We start from the raw sequence: 16,389 nt of genomic DNA on the forward strand, positions 1-16,389 counted from the left end.
TTCCACAGTTTCAAACACACTACACATTCATTTCAGATTTGTAATGAACATGCTTGAATTCAAAGGCAAGTGTTAACCAGAAATGTCATGCATTCCATATTCATTGGAAAAGATTTTATCAGGAAGAAAACATAAAAGCACAAGGGAAACCAAAAGTGAACCCCCTATCCTAAACATCCTAGCGAGCACCTAAACATTTGAACCATGAAGCCCATGGACACTCACAGGAAGAAAATGTGCATACACCAATGACCAGATCGAGAAAATGTGGCCACGACCCACGAGTTGAATATGCACAGCACACGTGCAAATCATCTCGACATCACAAAATCATCATTGATCTTACACCGAGAAAACTAAAGCACCGGCGTCAGCGGAGCTATGGAAATAGCTTGAAGATGAATGAGAGCTTGCCATTCGAGCGCATCGTGATGGCAGGGACAAGCGTTCCAGGGTACCATGTGAGCTAGTCGTGGAGGAACTCCCCATCGGGGAGGACAACAAAGGGCGGTGACGTGTGTGATGTCGGATCCATGTCTGGGCCGCTGCCTCTCTGTGTTGGCGCTGATCATGCCACCTTCTTGTGACGCACCAACGTTAGGCCCGCCTACATCCTCATCTTCAAGTGCACCGCACCGCCATCTTCGTGCGCGACCAAGTCAGCCCTGCCAAAATTTCGTATTGGGTGGCTGAGAGGTGGGGTCCATGGTGTTGTGTATTTCATTTCCTCCAAGTGCTATTTGTCAATATCTAAGCAGGACACGTCTAGACGAGGCGAGTAACGGTGGATGTTTTACCGGCAGGTAATGTAGACAAACTTTACTGATGGAGGACAAGTGAATCAAGTCTAGGCTTTGCTAACATGCAATATCGGTGTAATGAACGCAGAGACTTGATTTGGCTACACATGGGCAACTGGAGCCCTTTCATTTCTAGGCGATGTAATTAAGCTGCGGCACATGCATGAGCCAAGCAGCAAACCAGACAGGGACTCTGCTGGACTCTGGAGCATACATTCCCATCCCACTGACGACTGGCAAGTGGCGACATACACGAGGCATTTAATTTGCAGCAACATGACGAGCTAAACCTAATAAACACATAGCGTGTACAGTACTACCGAGTACCAACACGTGCACTGACTCATGAGCAAACACCCACCCAACAATGACTCTGCGTTAAACCTAAGTAGACAGATTAAAACTCTAACAGAGCGGCCTTCTTCTTCTTGATGTTGTTCAGTGCATCCTGCGGCCTCAGTTGAAGGTGACAAGAAATCTGATCAAGGTGTCCGCCATGTTCCCCAGGTTCGCCACGGCCACGAGTAGCAGGGTTACCCAGAGCGGCATGCGGTAGTCCAACCAGCCCAGACCAGCGTCACCAGCCACCTCGTCGCCCCCATCCAGCAGCCGTCGCACATGGCTCGGCACCAGCACGGCGTCGACGACGTACACGGCAAGTGGGGGCTCCTCGGACGCCGTCTTGGTCACCCTGGCAGCGCCCTCCCATGACGGCGGCGACGGCCACATCTCCACCGTGTCCCCGTCATCGCGGAGGGTGATGGCGATGCCTTTGTTGGTGGCCGCGTCGACGGCCAGCGTGCTCACCGCCACCCAGTCGAACGCCTGGAAATGCTTCCTGCCGTAGGCAGGGGCGACGCTAGGGGTATTCTTGTGTCTTCATGTGAATACCCATGATTTTTACAAAACAGAGTTGATTTTGGCAAAAGAGTGACAATTTTTAAAAAACAGCAATGATTTTAGCAAAATGAATACACATAAATACCCGGTTGCAAATTCCTGGAGCCGCCACTGGCCGTAGCATGCCGCCGTGGCGTGGTACAGCAGCACGGCGAGCCGGTCGTCGGCGCCGAGGCTTCGGAACGTCGGCTCGAACTCAGCGAGGGCCTTGTCCTCGGGGCAGAACACCGTGAGGCCGCCGCCGCCCGTGACGCGCTCCCGGAAGACCGCGCCCGCGTTCCCCGTCTCGGCGACGAGGCGGGCGAAGCGCCCGCAGGCGCCGTCCGCGGAGATGACGTCCATGAACGCCAGCTCCTCCGGCGCGACGGACGCGTTCCCAAGGCCAGAGTAGACGACGCCTCGGAACTCGAGTCGGGGCAGCCCGGCGTCGTCGGCGCCGGCAGCGGCAACGCCTCCAGATACGACGAGCAGAAGAAGGAGCAGAAGCTGAGGGCCCACCACGCGCGACACGAGCTAGCTAAGAGAGCGTGAGAGAGAGAGAGAGAGAGAGAGAGAGAGAGAGAGAGAGAAGTTGGTGAGTGGCTGCTGGCAAGCTGGTGGTAGTAGCAGTTCAGTGAGAGAGAGAGAGGAGTGGCTACTGGCAAGTGGGTGAGTATTTATACACGGTGACCCTGACGGAGGTTATCAGGTAGGGGAACTGCGAGGTTGTTGGTTTTATAGCGCTAGATCGATTCACCAGAAGCTGTGCACACACAGTGCAAAGCTGGCTAGACAAGCACACAGGCAAGCTGCTGGCTTGGTTAGCAGTAGCACACGCGCCTAGCCTCCTCACGTAGGCGTACATACGTGTACGCGAACTTTGCTTCTGGCTCGGTTTGCACTAGCGCCAACAGGATCGATTTGATCTTCGACGGAACGTCTCCGGCGAGAGCTCACGTAAACTTTGCGAACGAAAGACCGGATGGATAGCTACAGGCTCGTCTCAAGCCTGGTAGTACTTTGTATTGCTTTTTCCGTTGTGTGTTACAAAGCAGCCTTGCCGGTGCTTATATACACGTCCATGTAGGGATTAGATACTTGACTCGGACTAGTAATCCTACTAGAACTCAGCTTACTTTTCTAATCCTACACGGACACCTATTACACGGTCGTGTTTAACTTTTACATTCACCTCCCTAAACATGACGTGCCCTTTTCTTCGACCTGGATCCCAAATATGACTACTCGTAGGCCTTACACTTGCTTTTGCCGTTTCTCAAAGCATTTTAAGAATCTCTATGCTGAACAATATTATAGAGAGAAGGAAATTTGATAGCTAGAGGTATCTCCCCTAACCATGTATCCTCCCAGAATCTCGTGGAAGTACCTGTACCAATAATGAATTTTGCCCTATAGAAAAATACTGATCTAACTCTCATCAGTCCTTTACAAAACGGTGAGTTGGTCAGTCCGACCGTCACCTGAGACAAGGTTTTAGAATTAAGGTATTTATTACGCGGAATCTAGGCCCAAGTGGCATTGGTCTCTAAGATAGCTTGTACAACCATTTGCTGAGAAGACATCTGTTCTTCGTCTTTAAATTTTCAATTCCAAGCCCACCTTAGTCTTTTGGCCTATAGATAATATCCCATTTAGCAAGTCTGTACTTCCTCTTTAACTCATCACTCTGCCAGAAAAAACGACATCGATAAAAGTCCAATCTTTTCCGAACCCCAACCGGGACTTCAAAGAAGGACAAAAGAAACATTGGCATACTTGTGAGCACCGAATTAATGAGAATTAGTCGGCCTCCATATGACATTAGTTTGCCCTTCCAGCAACTAAGCTTCTTTTCAAATTGATCCTCAATACACTTCCATTCGTTGTTGGAAAGCTTGCGATGGTGAATCGGTATGCCTAGATATGTAAATGGCATCGAGCCCAATTCACATCCAAATAGTTGTTTGTAAGCTTCTTGTTCATCTTTAGCTCTCCCAAAGCAAAACAATTCACTCTTATGGAAGTTAATCTTTAGTCCCGACAACTGCTCGAAAAGGCATAGCAGAAGCTTCATGTTTTTTTACTTTCGCCAGATCATGCTCCATAAAGATGATAGTATCATCAGCATATTGTAGGATGGAAACTCCTCCGTCCACTAAATGCGAAATGAGCCCACCTACCTAGCCATTATCTTTAGCTCTCCCTATTAGTATCGTCAACATGTCCACTACAATGTTGAACAAAATAGGTGACATCGGGTCTCCTGTCTCAGACACTTATGTGTCTGGAAATAATGACCTATGTCACCATTTACTTTGATTCTGACACTGCCTTTTTGCGTAAAGGACTCTACCTGCTTTCTCCAGGACTGATCAAATCCTTTCATCCGCAAGGCTTGCTGATGAAATGGCCATTTAACTTTATCGTACGCTTTCTCAAAGTCCACCTTAAAAACTACTCCATCTAGTTTTTTCGTGTGGATCTCATGGAGCATTTCATGAAGGACGACGACCCCTTCTAGGATGTTTCTATCCGGCATGAAGGCTGTTTGAGATGGCTGTACCACACTATGTGCAATCTGTGTTAGCCTATTCGTCCCCACCTTGGTAAAGATTTTAAAACTGACATTGAGAAGACATATCGGTCGGAACTGCTCAATCCGCACCACATCTGTTTTCTTAGAGAGGAGAGTAATCGTTCCGAAATTCAAGTGAAATAACTGCAAATGCCCAGAGAACAAATCATGGAACATTGGAAGCAAATCACCCTTAATAATATGTCAACATCTTTTATAAAACCCAGTCGGAAATCCATCCGGTCCAGGAGCTTTATTATTCTTCATCTGTGAAATTGCGTCAAACACCTCTTTCTCCGAAAACTGGGCGGTTAAGATTTCGTTCTCATCCATCGCAAGTTGAGGTATATCGTCAACCCTCGACTCGTCTAAGGATACAAAACTATCTTCAAGAGCCCCAAACAACTATTTGTAGTAATTGGTGATGTACAATTTGAGGTTATCCTGACCCACAATCGTCCCCTCATCTTCCTCTAGCTGAAAGATTTTCTTTTTCCTATTTTGTCAAAAAGGGGGTGATCCCCGGCCTGTGCATCAGAACGATGTATACAGCCATAATTATTAATAAGCAAAAGGTTCAACACAAGTCTTCATGTCTCGAACAAAGAACGAAAAAGGCTCACAAAGAGCTAAAAAGAAATAGAAAAGCCACAACCGGCTAGCATAAAAAGATAGGATCACTAATTGTCTATCCTATTACATGACCGCCGTCCAAACCGGTTGAAAATAGCCCGTGGTATCATCTCTGATACGTCTCCAACGTATCTATAATTTATGAAGTATCCATGCTATTATATTATCTGTTTCGGATGTTTATGGGCTTTATTATACACATTTATATTATTTTTGGGACTAACCTATTAACCGGAGGCCCAGCCCAAATTGTTGTTTTCTTGCCTATTTCAGTGTTTCGAAGAAAAGGAATATCAAACGGAGTCCAAACAGAATGAAACCTTTGGGAGAGTTATTTTTGGAACGGAAGCAATCCAGGAGACCTAGAGTAGACGTCAGGGAAGCTTCGAGGAAGCCACGAGGCAGGGAGGCGCGCCCCCACCCTCGTGGCTCCCCTGACCAACTTCTTTTGCCTATATATGTCCATATACCCTAAAACATCGGGGAGCATAATAGATCAGGAGTTCCACCGCCAGGAGCCTCCATAGCCACCGAAAACCAATCTAGACCCATTCCGGCACCCTGCCAGAGGGGGGAATCCCTCTCCGGTGGCCATCTTCATCATCCCGGCGCTCTCCATGACGAGGAGGGAGTAGTTCACCCTCGGTGCTGAGGGTATGTACCAGTAGCTATGTGTTTGATCTCCCTCTCTCTCTCTCTCTCTCTCTCTCTCTCTCTCTCGTGTTCTTGAGTCGCACGATCTTGATGTATCGCGAGCTTTGCTATTATATTTGGATCTTATGATGTTTCTCCCCCTCTACTCTCTTGTGATGAATTGAGTTTTCCCTTTGAAGTTATCTTTTCGGATTGAGTCTTTAAGGATTTGAGAACACTTGATGTATGTCTTGCATGTGCTTATCAGTGGTGACAATGGGATATCACGTGATCCACTTGATGTATGTTTTGGTGATCAACTTGCGAGTTGCGTGACCTCGTGAACTTATGCATAGGGGTTGGCACACGTTTTCGTCTTGACTCTCCGGTAGAAACTTTGGGGCACTCTTTAAAGTTCTTTGTGTTGGTTGAATAGATGAATCTGAGATTGTGTGATGCATATCGTATAATCATACCCACGGATAGTTGAGGTGACATTGGAGTATCTAGGTGACATTAGGGTTTTGGTTGATTTGTGTCTTAAGGTGTTATTCTAGTACGAACTCTTGAATAGATCGATCAGAAAGAATAACTTTGAGGAGGTTTCATACCCTACCATAATCTCTTCGTTTGTTCTCCGCTATTAGTGACTTTGGAGTGACTCTTTGTTGCATGTTGAGAGATAGTTATATGATCCAATTATGTAATTATTGAAGAAATATGCCCTAGAGGCAATAATAAAGTTATTATTTATTTCCTTATATCATGATAAATGTTTATTATTCATGCTAGATTAACCGGAAACATAATACATGTGTGAATACATATACAAACAAAGTTTCACTAGTATGGCTCTACTTGACTAGCTCGTTGATCAAAGATGGTTATGTTTCCTAGCCATAGACATGAGTTGTCATTTGATTAATGGGATCACATCATTAGGAGAATGATGTGATTGACTTGACCCATTCCGTTAGCTTAGCACTTGATCATTTAGTATGTTGCTATTGCTTTCTTCATGACTTATACATGTTCCTATGACTATGAGATTATGCAACTCCCGTTTACCGAAGGAACATTTTGTGTGCTACCAAACGTCACACGTAACTGGGTGATTATAAAGGTGCTCTACAGGTGTCATCGAAGGTAATGGTTGAGTTGGCGTATTTCGAGATTAGGATTTGTCACTCCGATTGTCGGAGAGGTATCTCTGGGCCCTCTCGGTAATGCACATCACTATAAGCCTTGCAAGCAATGTAACTAATGAGTTAGTTGTAGGATGATGCATTACGGAACGAGTAAAGAGACTTTCCGGTAACGATATTGAATTAGGTATTGAGATACCGACGATCGAATCTCGGGCAAGTAACATACCAATGACAAAGGGAACAACGTATGTTGTTATGCGGTTTGACCGATAAAGATCTTTGTAGAATATGTAGGAGCCAATATCAGCATCCAGATTTTGGTATTGTTTATTGACCGGAGACGTGTCTCGGTCATGTCTACATAGTTCTCAAACCCGTAGGGTCCGCACGCTTAAAGTTCGGTGACGATCGATATTATGAGTTTATGTGATTTGATGTATCGAAGGTAGTTCGGAGTCCCAGATGAGATCGGGGACATGACGAGGAGTCTCGAAATGGTCGAGACATAAAGATCGATATATTGGAAGGCTATATTCGGACATCGGAAATATTCCGAGTGATTCGGGTATTTTTCGGAGTACCGGGGAGTTACGGGAATTCGTCCGGGGAGTCAATGGGCCTTAATGGGCCTTAATGGGAAGGAGAGGCAGCAGCCAGGAGGTGGCGCGCGCCCCTCCCAAGCCCAATCCGAATTGGACAAGGGGTTTGGGGCGCGGCCCCCCTCTCCCTTCCTTCTCCCCTTCCCCTCCTTTCCCCGTTCTCCTAGTTGGACTAGGAAAGAAGGAAACCTACTCCTACTAGGAGTAGGAATCCTACTCCCTTGGAGCGCCCCTCCTAGGGCCGGCCTCCTCCTCCCTCACTCCTTTATATACGGGGGCAGGGGGCACCCCAAGACACACAAGTTGATCTGTTGATCTATTCCAGCCGTGTGCGGTGCCCCCTCCACCATATTCCATCTCGGTTATATCGTAGTGGTGCTTAGGCGAAGCCCTGCGTTGGTAGCATCATCATCACCATCACCATGCTGTCATGCTGATGAAACTCTCATGTGAAGCTTTGCTAGATCGGAGCTCGCGGGACGTCATCGAGTTGAACGTGTGCAGAACTCGGAGGTGCCGTGTATTCGGTACTTGGATCGGTCGGATTGTGAAGACATACGACTACATCAACCGCGTTGTGCTAACGCTTCCGCATTTGGTCTACGAGGGTACGTGGACACACTCTCCCCTCTCATTGCTATGCATCACCATGATCATGTGTGTGCGTAGGATTTTTTTTGAAATTACTATGTTCCCCAACAGTGGCATCCGAGCCTGGTTTTATGCGTAGATGTTATATGCACATGTAGAACACAAGTGAGTTGTGGGCGATACAAGTCATACTGCTTACCAGCATGTCACACTTTGGTTCGGCGGTATTATTGGATGAAGCGGCCCGGACTGACAATATGCGTACGCTTACGCGAGACTGGTTCTACCGACGTGCTTTGCACATAGGTGGCTGGCGGGTGTCAGTTTCTCCAACTTTAGTTGAACCGAGTATGGCTACGCCCGGTCCTTGAGAAGGTTAAAACAGCACTAACTTGACAAACTATCGTTGTGGTTTTGATGCGTAGGTAATAACGGTGCTTGCTCAGCCCGTAGCAGCCACGTAAAACTTGCAACAACAAAGTAGAGGACGTCTAGCTTGTTTTTGCAGGGCATGTTGTGATGTGATATGGTCAAGACGTGATGAAATATAAATTGCTGTATGAGATGATCATGTTTTGTTAAAGTTATCGGCTACTGGCAGGATCCTTATGGTTGTCTCTTTATTTGCATAAGATGCAAGTGTTATGTAATTGCTTTACTTTATCGCTATGTGATAGCAATAGTTGCAAAAGCAATAGGTGGTGAGATGACCATGTGACGACACGTTGATAAAAGATCAAGATGATAGAGATCATAGTGTCATGCCGATAATAATGGAGATCATGACAATACTTTGGAGATGGAGATCAAAAGCACAAGACGATGATGGCCATATCATGTCACATATTATGATTGCATGTGATGTTTATCTTTTATACATCTTATTTTGCTTAGTTCAACGGTAGCATTATAAGATGATCTCTCACTAAAATTCAAGATAAAAGTGTTCTCCCCGAGTATGCACTATTGCCAAAGTTCGTCGTGCCGAGACACCACATGATGATCGGGTGTGATAAGCTCTACGTTCATCTACAACGGGTGCAAGCCAGTTTTGCACATGCAGAATACTCGGGTTAAACTTGACGAGCCTAGCATATGCAGATATGGCCTCGGAACACTGAGACCGAAAGGTCGAGCGTGAATCATATAGTAGATATGATCAACATAGTGATGTTCACCATTGAAAACTACTCCATCTCACGTGATGATCGGACATGGTTTAGTTGATTTGGATCACGTGATCACTTAGATGATTAGAGGGATGTCTATCTAAGTGGAAGTTCTTAAGTAATATGATTAACTGAACTTTAATTTATCATGAACTTAGTCCTGGTAGTATTAGCATATCTATGTTGTAGATCAAAAGCTCATGTTTAGCTCCCCTGTTTTATTTTTGATATGTTCCTAAAGAAAAATAAGTTGAAAGATGTTAGTAGCAAAGATGCGGACTAGCTCCGCGATCTGAGGATTATCCTCATTACTACACAGAAGTATTATGTCCTTGATGCACCGCTAGGTGACATAACTATTGCAGGAGCAGATGCAGACGTTTTGAACTTTTTTGACAAAAGCTCGGTATGATAACTACTTGATAGTTTAGTGCACCATACTTTACGGCTTAGAACCGGGACTTCAAAAATGTTTTGAACGCCACGGAGCATATAAGATGTTCCAAGAGTTGAAATTGGTATTTCATACTCATGCCCGTGTCAAGAGGTATGAGACCTCTGACATTACTTTGCCTACAAGATGGAGGAGAATAGCTCAACCAGTAAGCATGTGCTTAGATTGTCTGAGTACTACAATCACCTGGATCAAGTGGGAGTTAATCTTCCAGATAAGATAGTGATTGACAAAGTTCTCTAGTCACTATCACCAAGTTGCTAGAACTTTGTGATGAACTATAATATGCAAGGGATAATGGAAACGATTCCCAAGCTCTTCGTGATGCTGAAATCGACGAAGGTAGAAATCAAGAAAAGCATCAAGTGTTGATGGTTAAAAAGACCACTAGTTTCAAGAAAAGGGCAAAGGGAAGAAGGGGAACTTCAAGAAGAACGACAAACAAGTTGCTGCTCAAGTGAAGAAGCCCAAGTCTGGACCTAAGCCTGAGACTAAGTGCTTTTACTGCAAAGGGACTAGTCACTGGAAGCGGAACTGCCCCAAGTATTTGGCGGATAAGAAGGATGGCAAGGTGAACAAACGTATATTGGATATACATGTTATTGATGTGTACTTTACTAGTGTTTATAGCAACCCCTCGGTATTTGATATTAGTTCAGTTGCTAAGAGTAGTAACTTGAAACGGGAGTTGCAGAATGAACATAGACTAGTTAAGGGTGAAGTAACGATGTGTGTTGGAAGTAGTTCCAAGAATGATATGATCATCATCGCACACTCCCTATACTTTCGGGATTAGTGTTGAACCTAAATAAGTGTTATTTGGTGTTTGCATTGAGCATGAATATGATCTGATCATGTTTATTGCAATACAATTATTCATTTAAGTTAGAGAATATATAATTGTTATTCTGTTTACATGAATAAAACCTTCTACGGTTATACACCCAATGAAAATGGTTTCTTGAATCTCGATCATAGTGATACACATATTCATAATATTGAAGCCAAAAGATGCAAAGTTAATAATGATAGTGCAACTTATTTGTGGCACTGCCGTTTAGGTCATATTGGTGTAAAGTGCATGAAGAAAATCCATACTGATGGGCTTTTGGAATCACTTGATTATGAACCAGTTGATGCTTGCGAACCATGCCTCATGGGCAAAGATGACTAAGACTCCATTCTCCAGAACAATGGAGCAAGGAACTGACTTATTGGATATAATACATACTGATGTATGAGGTCCGATGAGTGTTGAGGCTCGCGGGGTTATCGTTATTTTATGACCTTCACAGATGATTTGAGTAGATATGGGTATATCTACTTGAAGAAACATAAGTCTGAAACATTTGAAAAGTTCAAGGAATTTCAGAGTGAAGTGGGAAATCATCGTAACAAGAAAATAAATTTTCTACGATCTGATCACAGAGGCGGATATTTGAGTTACGAGTTTGGTCGTCAGTTAAACACAATGTGGAATAGTTTCATAGAACACCACAGCGTAATGGTGTGTCCGAACGTCATAACCGTACTTTATTTGATATAGTGCAATCTATGGTGTCTCTTATCGATTTACCACTATCGTTTTGGGGTTATACATTAAAGACAGCTGCATTCACATTAAAAAGGGCACCATCTAAATCCGTTGAGACGACACCGTATGAACTGTGGTTTAGCAAGAAACCTAAGCTGTCATTTCTTAAAGTTTGGGGTTGCGATACTTATGTGAAAAGGTTTCATCTTGATAAGCTCAAACCCAAGTCAGAGAAGTGTGTCTTCATAGGATACCCAAAAAGTAACTGCTGGGTACACCTTCTATCACAGATCCGAAGGCAAGATATTTGTTGCTGAGAATGGATCCTTTCTAGAGGAGTTTCTCTCGAAATAAGTGAATGGGAGGAAAGTAGAACTTGATGAGGTAACTGTACCTGCTCCCTTATTGGAAAGTTGTTCATCATAGAAATCTGTTTGTGTGACTCCTACACCAATTAGTGAGGAAGCTAATGATGATGATCATGTAACTTCAGATCAAGTTACTACCAAACCTCGTAGGTCAACCAGAGTGAGATCCGCACAAGAGTGGTACGGTAATCCTGTTCTGGAGGTCATGTTAATTGACCATGACGAACCTACGAACTATGAGGAAGCGATGATGAGCCCAGATTCCGCGAAATGGCTTGAGGCCATGAAATCTGAGATGGGATCCATGTATGAGAACAAAGTGTGAACTTTGGTTGACTTGCCCGATGATCAGCAAGCCATAGAAAATAAATGGATCTTCAAGAGGAAGACGGATGCTGATAGTAGTGTTACTATCTACAAAGCTAGACTTGTCAAAACAGGTTTTGACAAAGTTCAAGGTGTTGACTACGATGAGATTTTCTCACTTGTAGCGATGCTTAAGTCTATCTGAATCATGTTAGCAAATTGCCACATTTTATGAAATCTGGCAAATGGATGTCAAAACTACATTCCTTAATGGATTTCTTAAAGAAGAGTTGTATATGATGCAACCAGAAGGTTTTGTCGATCCTAAAGGTGCTGACAAAATGTGCAAGCTCCAGCAATCCATCTATGGACTGGTGCAAGCATCTCAGAGTTAGAATACACGCTTTGTTTAGTTGATCAAAGCATATAGTTTTATACAGACTTGTGGTGAAGCCTGTATTTACAAGAAAGTGAGTGGGAGCACTACAACATTTCTGATAAATATATGTGAATGACATATTGTTGATCGGAAATAATATAGAGTTTTCTGGAAAGCATAAAGGAATATTTGAAAGGAGTTTTTTCAAATAAAGACCTCGGTGAAGCTACTTACATATTGAGCATCAAGATCTATAGAGATAGATCAAGACGCTTGATAAGTTTTTTCAATGAGTACATACCTTGACAAGATTTTGAAGTAGTTCAAAATGGAACAGTCAAAGAAAGAGTTCTTACCTGTGTTACAAGGTGTGAAATTGAGTAAGACTCAAAGCCCGACCACGACAGGAGATAGAAAGAGAATGAAAGTCATTCCCTATGCCTCAGCCATAGTTTCTATAAAGTATGTCATACTGTGTACCAGATCTATTGTATACCCTACACTAAGTTTAGCGAGGGAGTACAATAGTGATCTAGGAGTAGATCACTGGACAACGGTCAAAATTATCCTTAGTGGAATAAGGATGTGTTTCTCGATTATGAAGGTGACAAAAGGTTCGTCGTAAAGGGTTACGTCGATGCAAATTTTGACACTGATCCAGATGACTCTAAGTCTCAATCTGGATACATTTTAAAAGTGGAGCAATTAGCTAGAGTAGCTCCGTGCAGAGCATTGTTGACATAGAAATTTGCAAAATACATACAGATCTGAATGTGGCAGACCCGTAGACTAAACTTCTCTCACAAGTAAAACATGATCACACCTTACTACTCTTTGGGTATTAATCACATAGAGATGTGAACTAGATTATTGACTCTAGTAAACCCTTTGGGTGTTGGTCACATGACGATGTGAACTATGGGTGTTAATCACATGGTGATGTGAAATATTGGTGTTAAATCACATGGCGATGTGAACTAGATTATTGACTCTAGTGCAAGTGGGAGGCTGAAGGAAATATGCCCTAGAGGCAATAACAAAGTTATTATTTATTTCATTATATCATGATAAATGTTTATTATTCATGCTAGAATTGTATTAACCAGAAACATAATACATGTGTGAATACATAGACAAACAAAGTGTCACTAGTATGCATCTACTTGACTAGCTCGTTGATCAAAGATGGTTATGTTTCCTAGCTATAGACATGAGTTGTCATTTGATTAACGGGATCCCATCATTAGGAGAATGATGTGATTGACTTGACCCTTTCCGTTAGCTTAGCACTTGATCGTTTAGTATGTTGCTATTGCTTTCTTCATGACTTATACATGTTCCTATGGCTATGAGATTATGAAACTCCCGTTTACTGGAGGAACACTTTGTGTGCTACCAAACGTCACAACATAACTGGGTGATTATAAAGGTTCTCTAAAGGTGTCACCAAAGATACTTGTTGAGTTGGCGTATTTCGAGATTAGGATTTGTCACTCCGATTGTCGGAGAAGTATCTCTGGGCCCTCTCGGTAATGCACATCACTATAAGCCTTGCAAGCAATGTAACTAATGAGTTAGTTGCGGGATGATGCATTATGAAACGAGTAAAGAGACTTGCCGGTAAAGAGATTGAACTAGGTATTGAGATACCGACGATCGAATCTTGGGCAAGTAACATACCAATGACAAGGGGAACAACGCATGTTGTTATGCGGTTTGACCGATAAAGATCTTCGTAGAATATGTAGGAGCCAATACGAGCATCTAGGTGCCGCTATTGGTTACTGACCGGAGACGTGTCTCGGTCATGTCTACATAGTTCTCGAACCCGTAGGGTCCGCACGCTTAAAGTTCGGTGACGATCGATATTATGAGTTTATGTGATTTGATGTACCGAAGGTAGTTCGCAGTCCTAGATGAGATTGGGGGCATGACGAGGAGTCTCGAAATGGTCGAGACGTAAAGATCGATATACTGGAAGGCTATATTCGGACATCGTAAAGATTCCGAGTGATTCGGGTATTTTTCGGAGTATCGGGGAGTTACGGGAATTCGTCCGGGGAGTCAATGGGCCTTAATGGGCCTTAGTGGGAAGGAGAGGCAGCAGCCAGGAGGTGGCGCGCGCCCCTCCCAAGCCCAGTCTGAATTGGACAAGGGGTTTGGGGCGCGGCCCCCCTCTCCCTTCCTTCTCCCCTTCCCCTCCTTTCCCCCTTCTCCTAGTTGGACTAGGAAAGAAGGAAACCTACTCCTACTAGGAGTAGGAATCCTACTCCCTTGGCATGCCCCTCCTAGGGCCGGCCTCCTCCTCCCTCCCTCCTTTATATACGGGGGCAGGGGGCACCCAAAGACACACAAGTTGATATGTTGATCTATTCCAGCCATGTGCGGTGCCCCCCTCCACCATATTCCACCTCGGTTATATCGTAGCGGTGCTTAGGTGAAGCCCTGCGTCGGTAGCATCATCATCACTGTCACCATGCCGTCGTGCTGACGAAACTCTCCTGTGAAGCTTTGCTGGATCGGAGCTCGCGGGACGTCATCGAGTTGAACGTGTGCATAACTTGGAGGTGCCGTGCGTTCGGTACTTGGATCGGTCGGATCGTGAAGACATACGACTACATCAACCGCGTTGTGCTAACGCTTCCGCATTCGGTCTACGAGGGTATGTGGACACACTCTCCCCTCTTGTTTCTATGCATCACCATGATCCTATGTGTGCGTAGGAATTTTTTTGAAATTACTACGTTCCCCAACAATTATTCTTGAGAGAACTTGCACTAGTGAAAGTATGAACCCTAGGCCTTGTTTCCTAGCATTGCAATACCGTTTATGCTCAATTTTACCTTTATTTACCTTGTTGTTTTTATATTTTTAGATTACAAATACTCATATCTATCATCCATATTGCACTTGTATCACCATCTCTTCGCCGAACTAGTGCACCTATACAATTTCTTGAGGGAAATGTGCTACTATCCTACAAACCTCTGCACTTGGAGGCCCAACAATGTCTACAAGAAGAAGATTGTGTATTAGACATCAAGCTCTTTTCTGGCGCCGTTGTCGGGGAGGTTAGCGCTTGAAGGTATATCTTTAGATCTTGCAATCGAATCTTTCTGTTTCTTGTTTTATCACTAGTTTAGTCTATAAAAGAAAACTACAAAAAATGGAATTGAGTTTGCCTCATACGCTTCATCTTTTTAATATCTTTCGTGAGAATGATGGAAAGGAAAATTGTGCTCAAGTGCTAGAAGAAGAAGTCTCTAAAATGTTTGGCTCTAAATCTTTGAATGATGAGCATGATTGCAATGTTGTTAGTATGAACTCCTTGAATATCCATAGTACTAATGATGATTGCACTAGTCATAATGAAAATGTCTCTTATAAGCATGTCAATTTTTGTGGAGTGCATAGAGTTTGCAAGTACACACCAAATAGGGAAGATAGATTTTGCAAGAGGCATAAGTATTTGGAAACTAAATGGTTGCAAGAAAGGGTAGATGTTTGTGCTGAAAATTTAAAATTTCTTCACCATACTTGTGAACTTTGCAATGAACATGGTCATTTAAATCTCAAATGCAAATTGTTTCATGATCGTATCATGTCCAAAAATTGTGATGACTTGATTTCCCTTGCACATCATAATGAACTTAGTTTGATTTTGGGTTATGAAGAAATGAAATGTATAACTAAGCATATTCCAGAATATAACTTTGAGAAATTCCTCGATATTGATCTAGAAGAAATTCTTATGTATTGTGCGGTGCATTGCATTGAAAATTCTTATATTGCCAATTACATAAAGAAAATAAAAGAAATAGAGGATGAAGAGAATACTAATGAAAGGGAAGAGGCTTCCCAATATCTTCCTATTATTTCTTATGATGAATCAGGTAACGAGGAGGAGCCTTCTATTCAACCAATCTCGTCAATAAGGAACTCCAAAAATAGGATTAAACCCACACAGATGTGAAGAAGAAAAATAAAATATGGAGAAGCAAAGGTAAAAATGTATCCCTCCCAAATGATGCTTCTCCTATTACTCATTGTGATGATGATAATTGTTATACTATTGGTGCTATCCATACTATTAATGATGAGAGTGATTATGCTTATGATATGAAAAGGCCCAAGCTTGGGGATGCTATGTTTGATGAGAATGACATGTTTGAGAATGTATTTGCTGCAATTAATGTTAGTCCCAAGCTTGGGGATGCTATGTTTAATGAATATGATATTTTTAGTCTCCCAAGTTTTGATGAGCAAATTTATTATGATGATAGCATGCCTCCTATTTATGATGGTTATATTGATGAAAGTG

The 16,389-nt window shown here is 43.3% G+C and overlaps 1 protein-coding gene across 1 annotated transcript in view; it reads right to left on the minus strand.

Annotated features, from left to right (window-relative positions):
* Positions 1–935: 935 nt before the first annotated feature.
* The window catches only part of LOC119357732 (fasciclin-like arabinogalactan protein 2), an 86,336-nt gene continuing 70,882 nt past the window's right edge, over positions 936–16,389 (minus strand). Inside the window, exons 2-3 of the mRNA XM_037624584.1 lie at positions 1,813–2,186; positions 936–1,638 (exon numbers count right to left, since the gene is read on the minus strand). Of these exons, the coding sequence (XP_037480481.1) occupies positions 1,257–1,638; positions 1,813–2,186 (756 nt within the window). The 3' untranslated portion in view covers positions 936–1,256. The remainder of the gene's footprint in view (positions 1,639–1,812; positions 2,187–16,389) is intronic.

Source organism: Triticum dicoccoides, chromosome 2A, assembly GCF_002162155.2.
Source record: "Triticum dicoccoides isolate Atlit2015 ecotype Zavitan chromosome 2A, WEW_v2.0, whole genome shotgun sequence".
Taxonomy (NCBI): Eukaryota; Viridiplantae; Streptophyta; class Magnoliopsida; order Poales; family Poaceae; genus Triticum; species Triticum dicoccoides.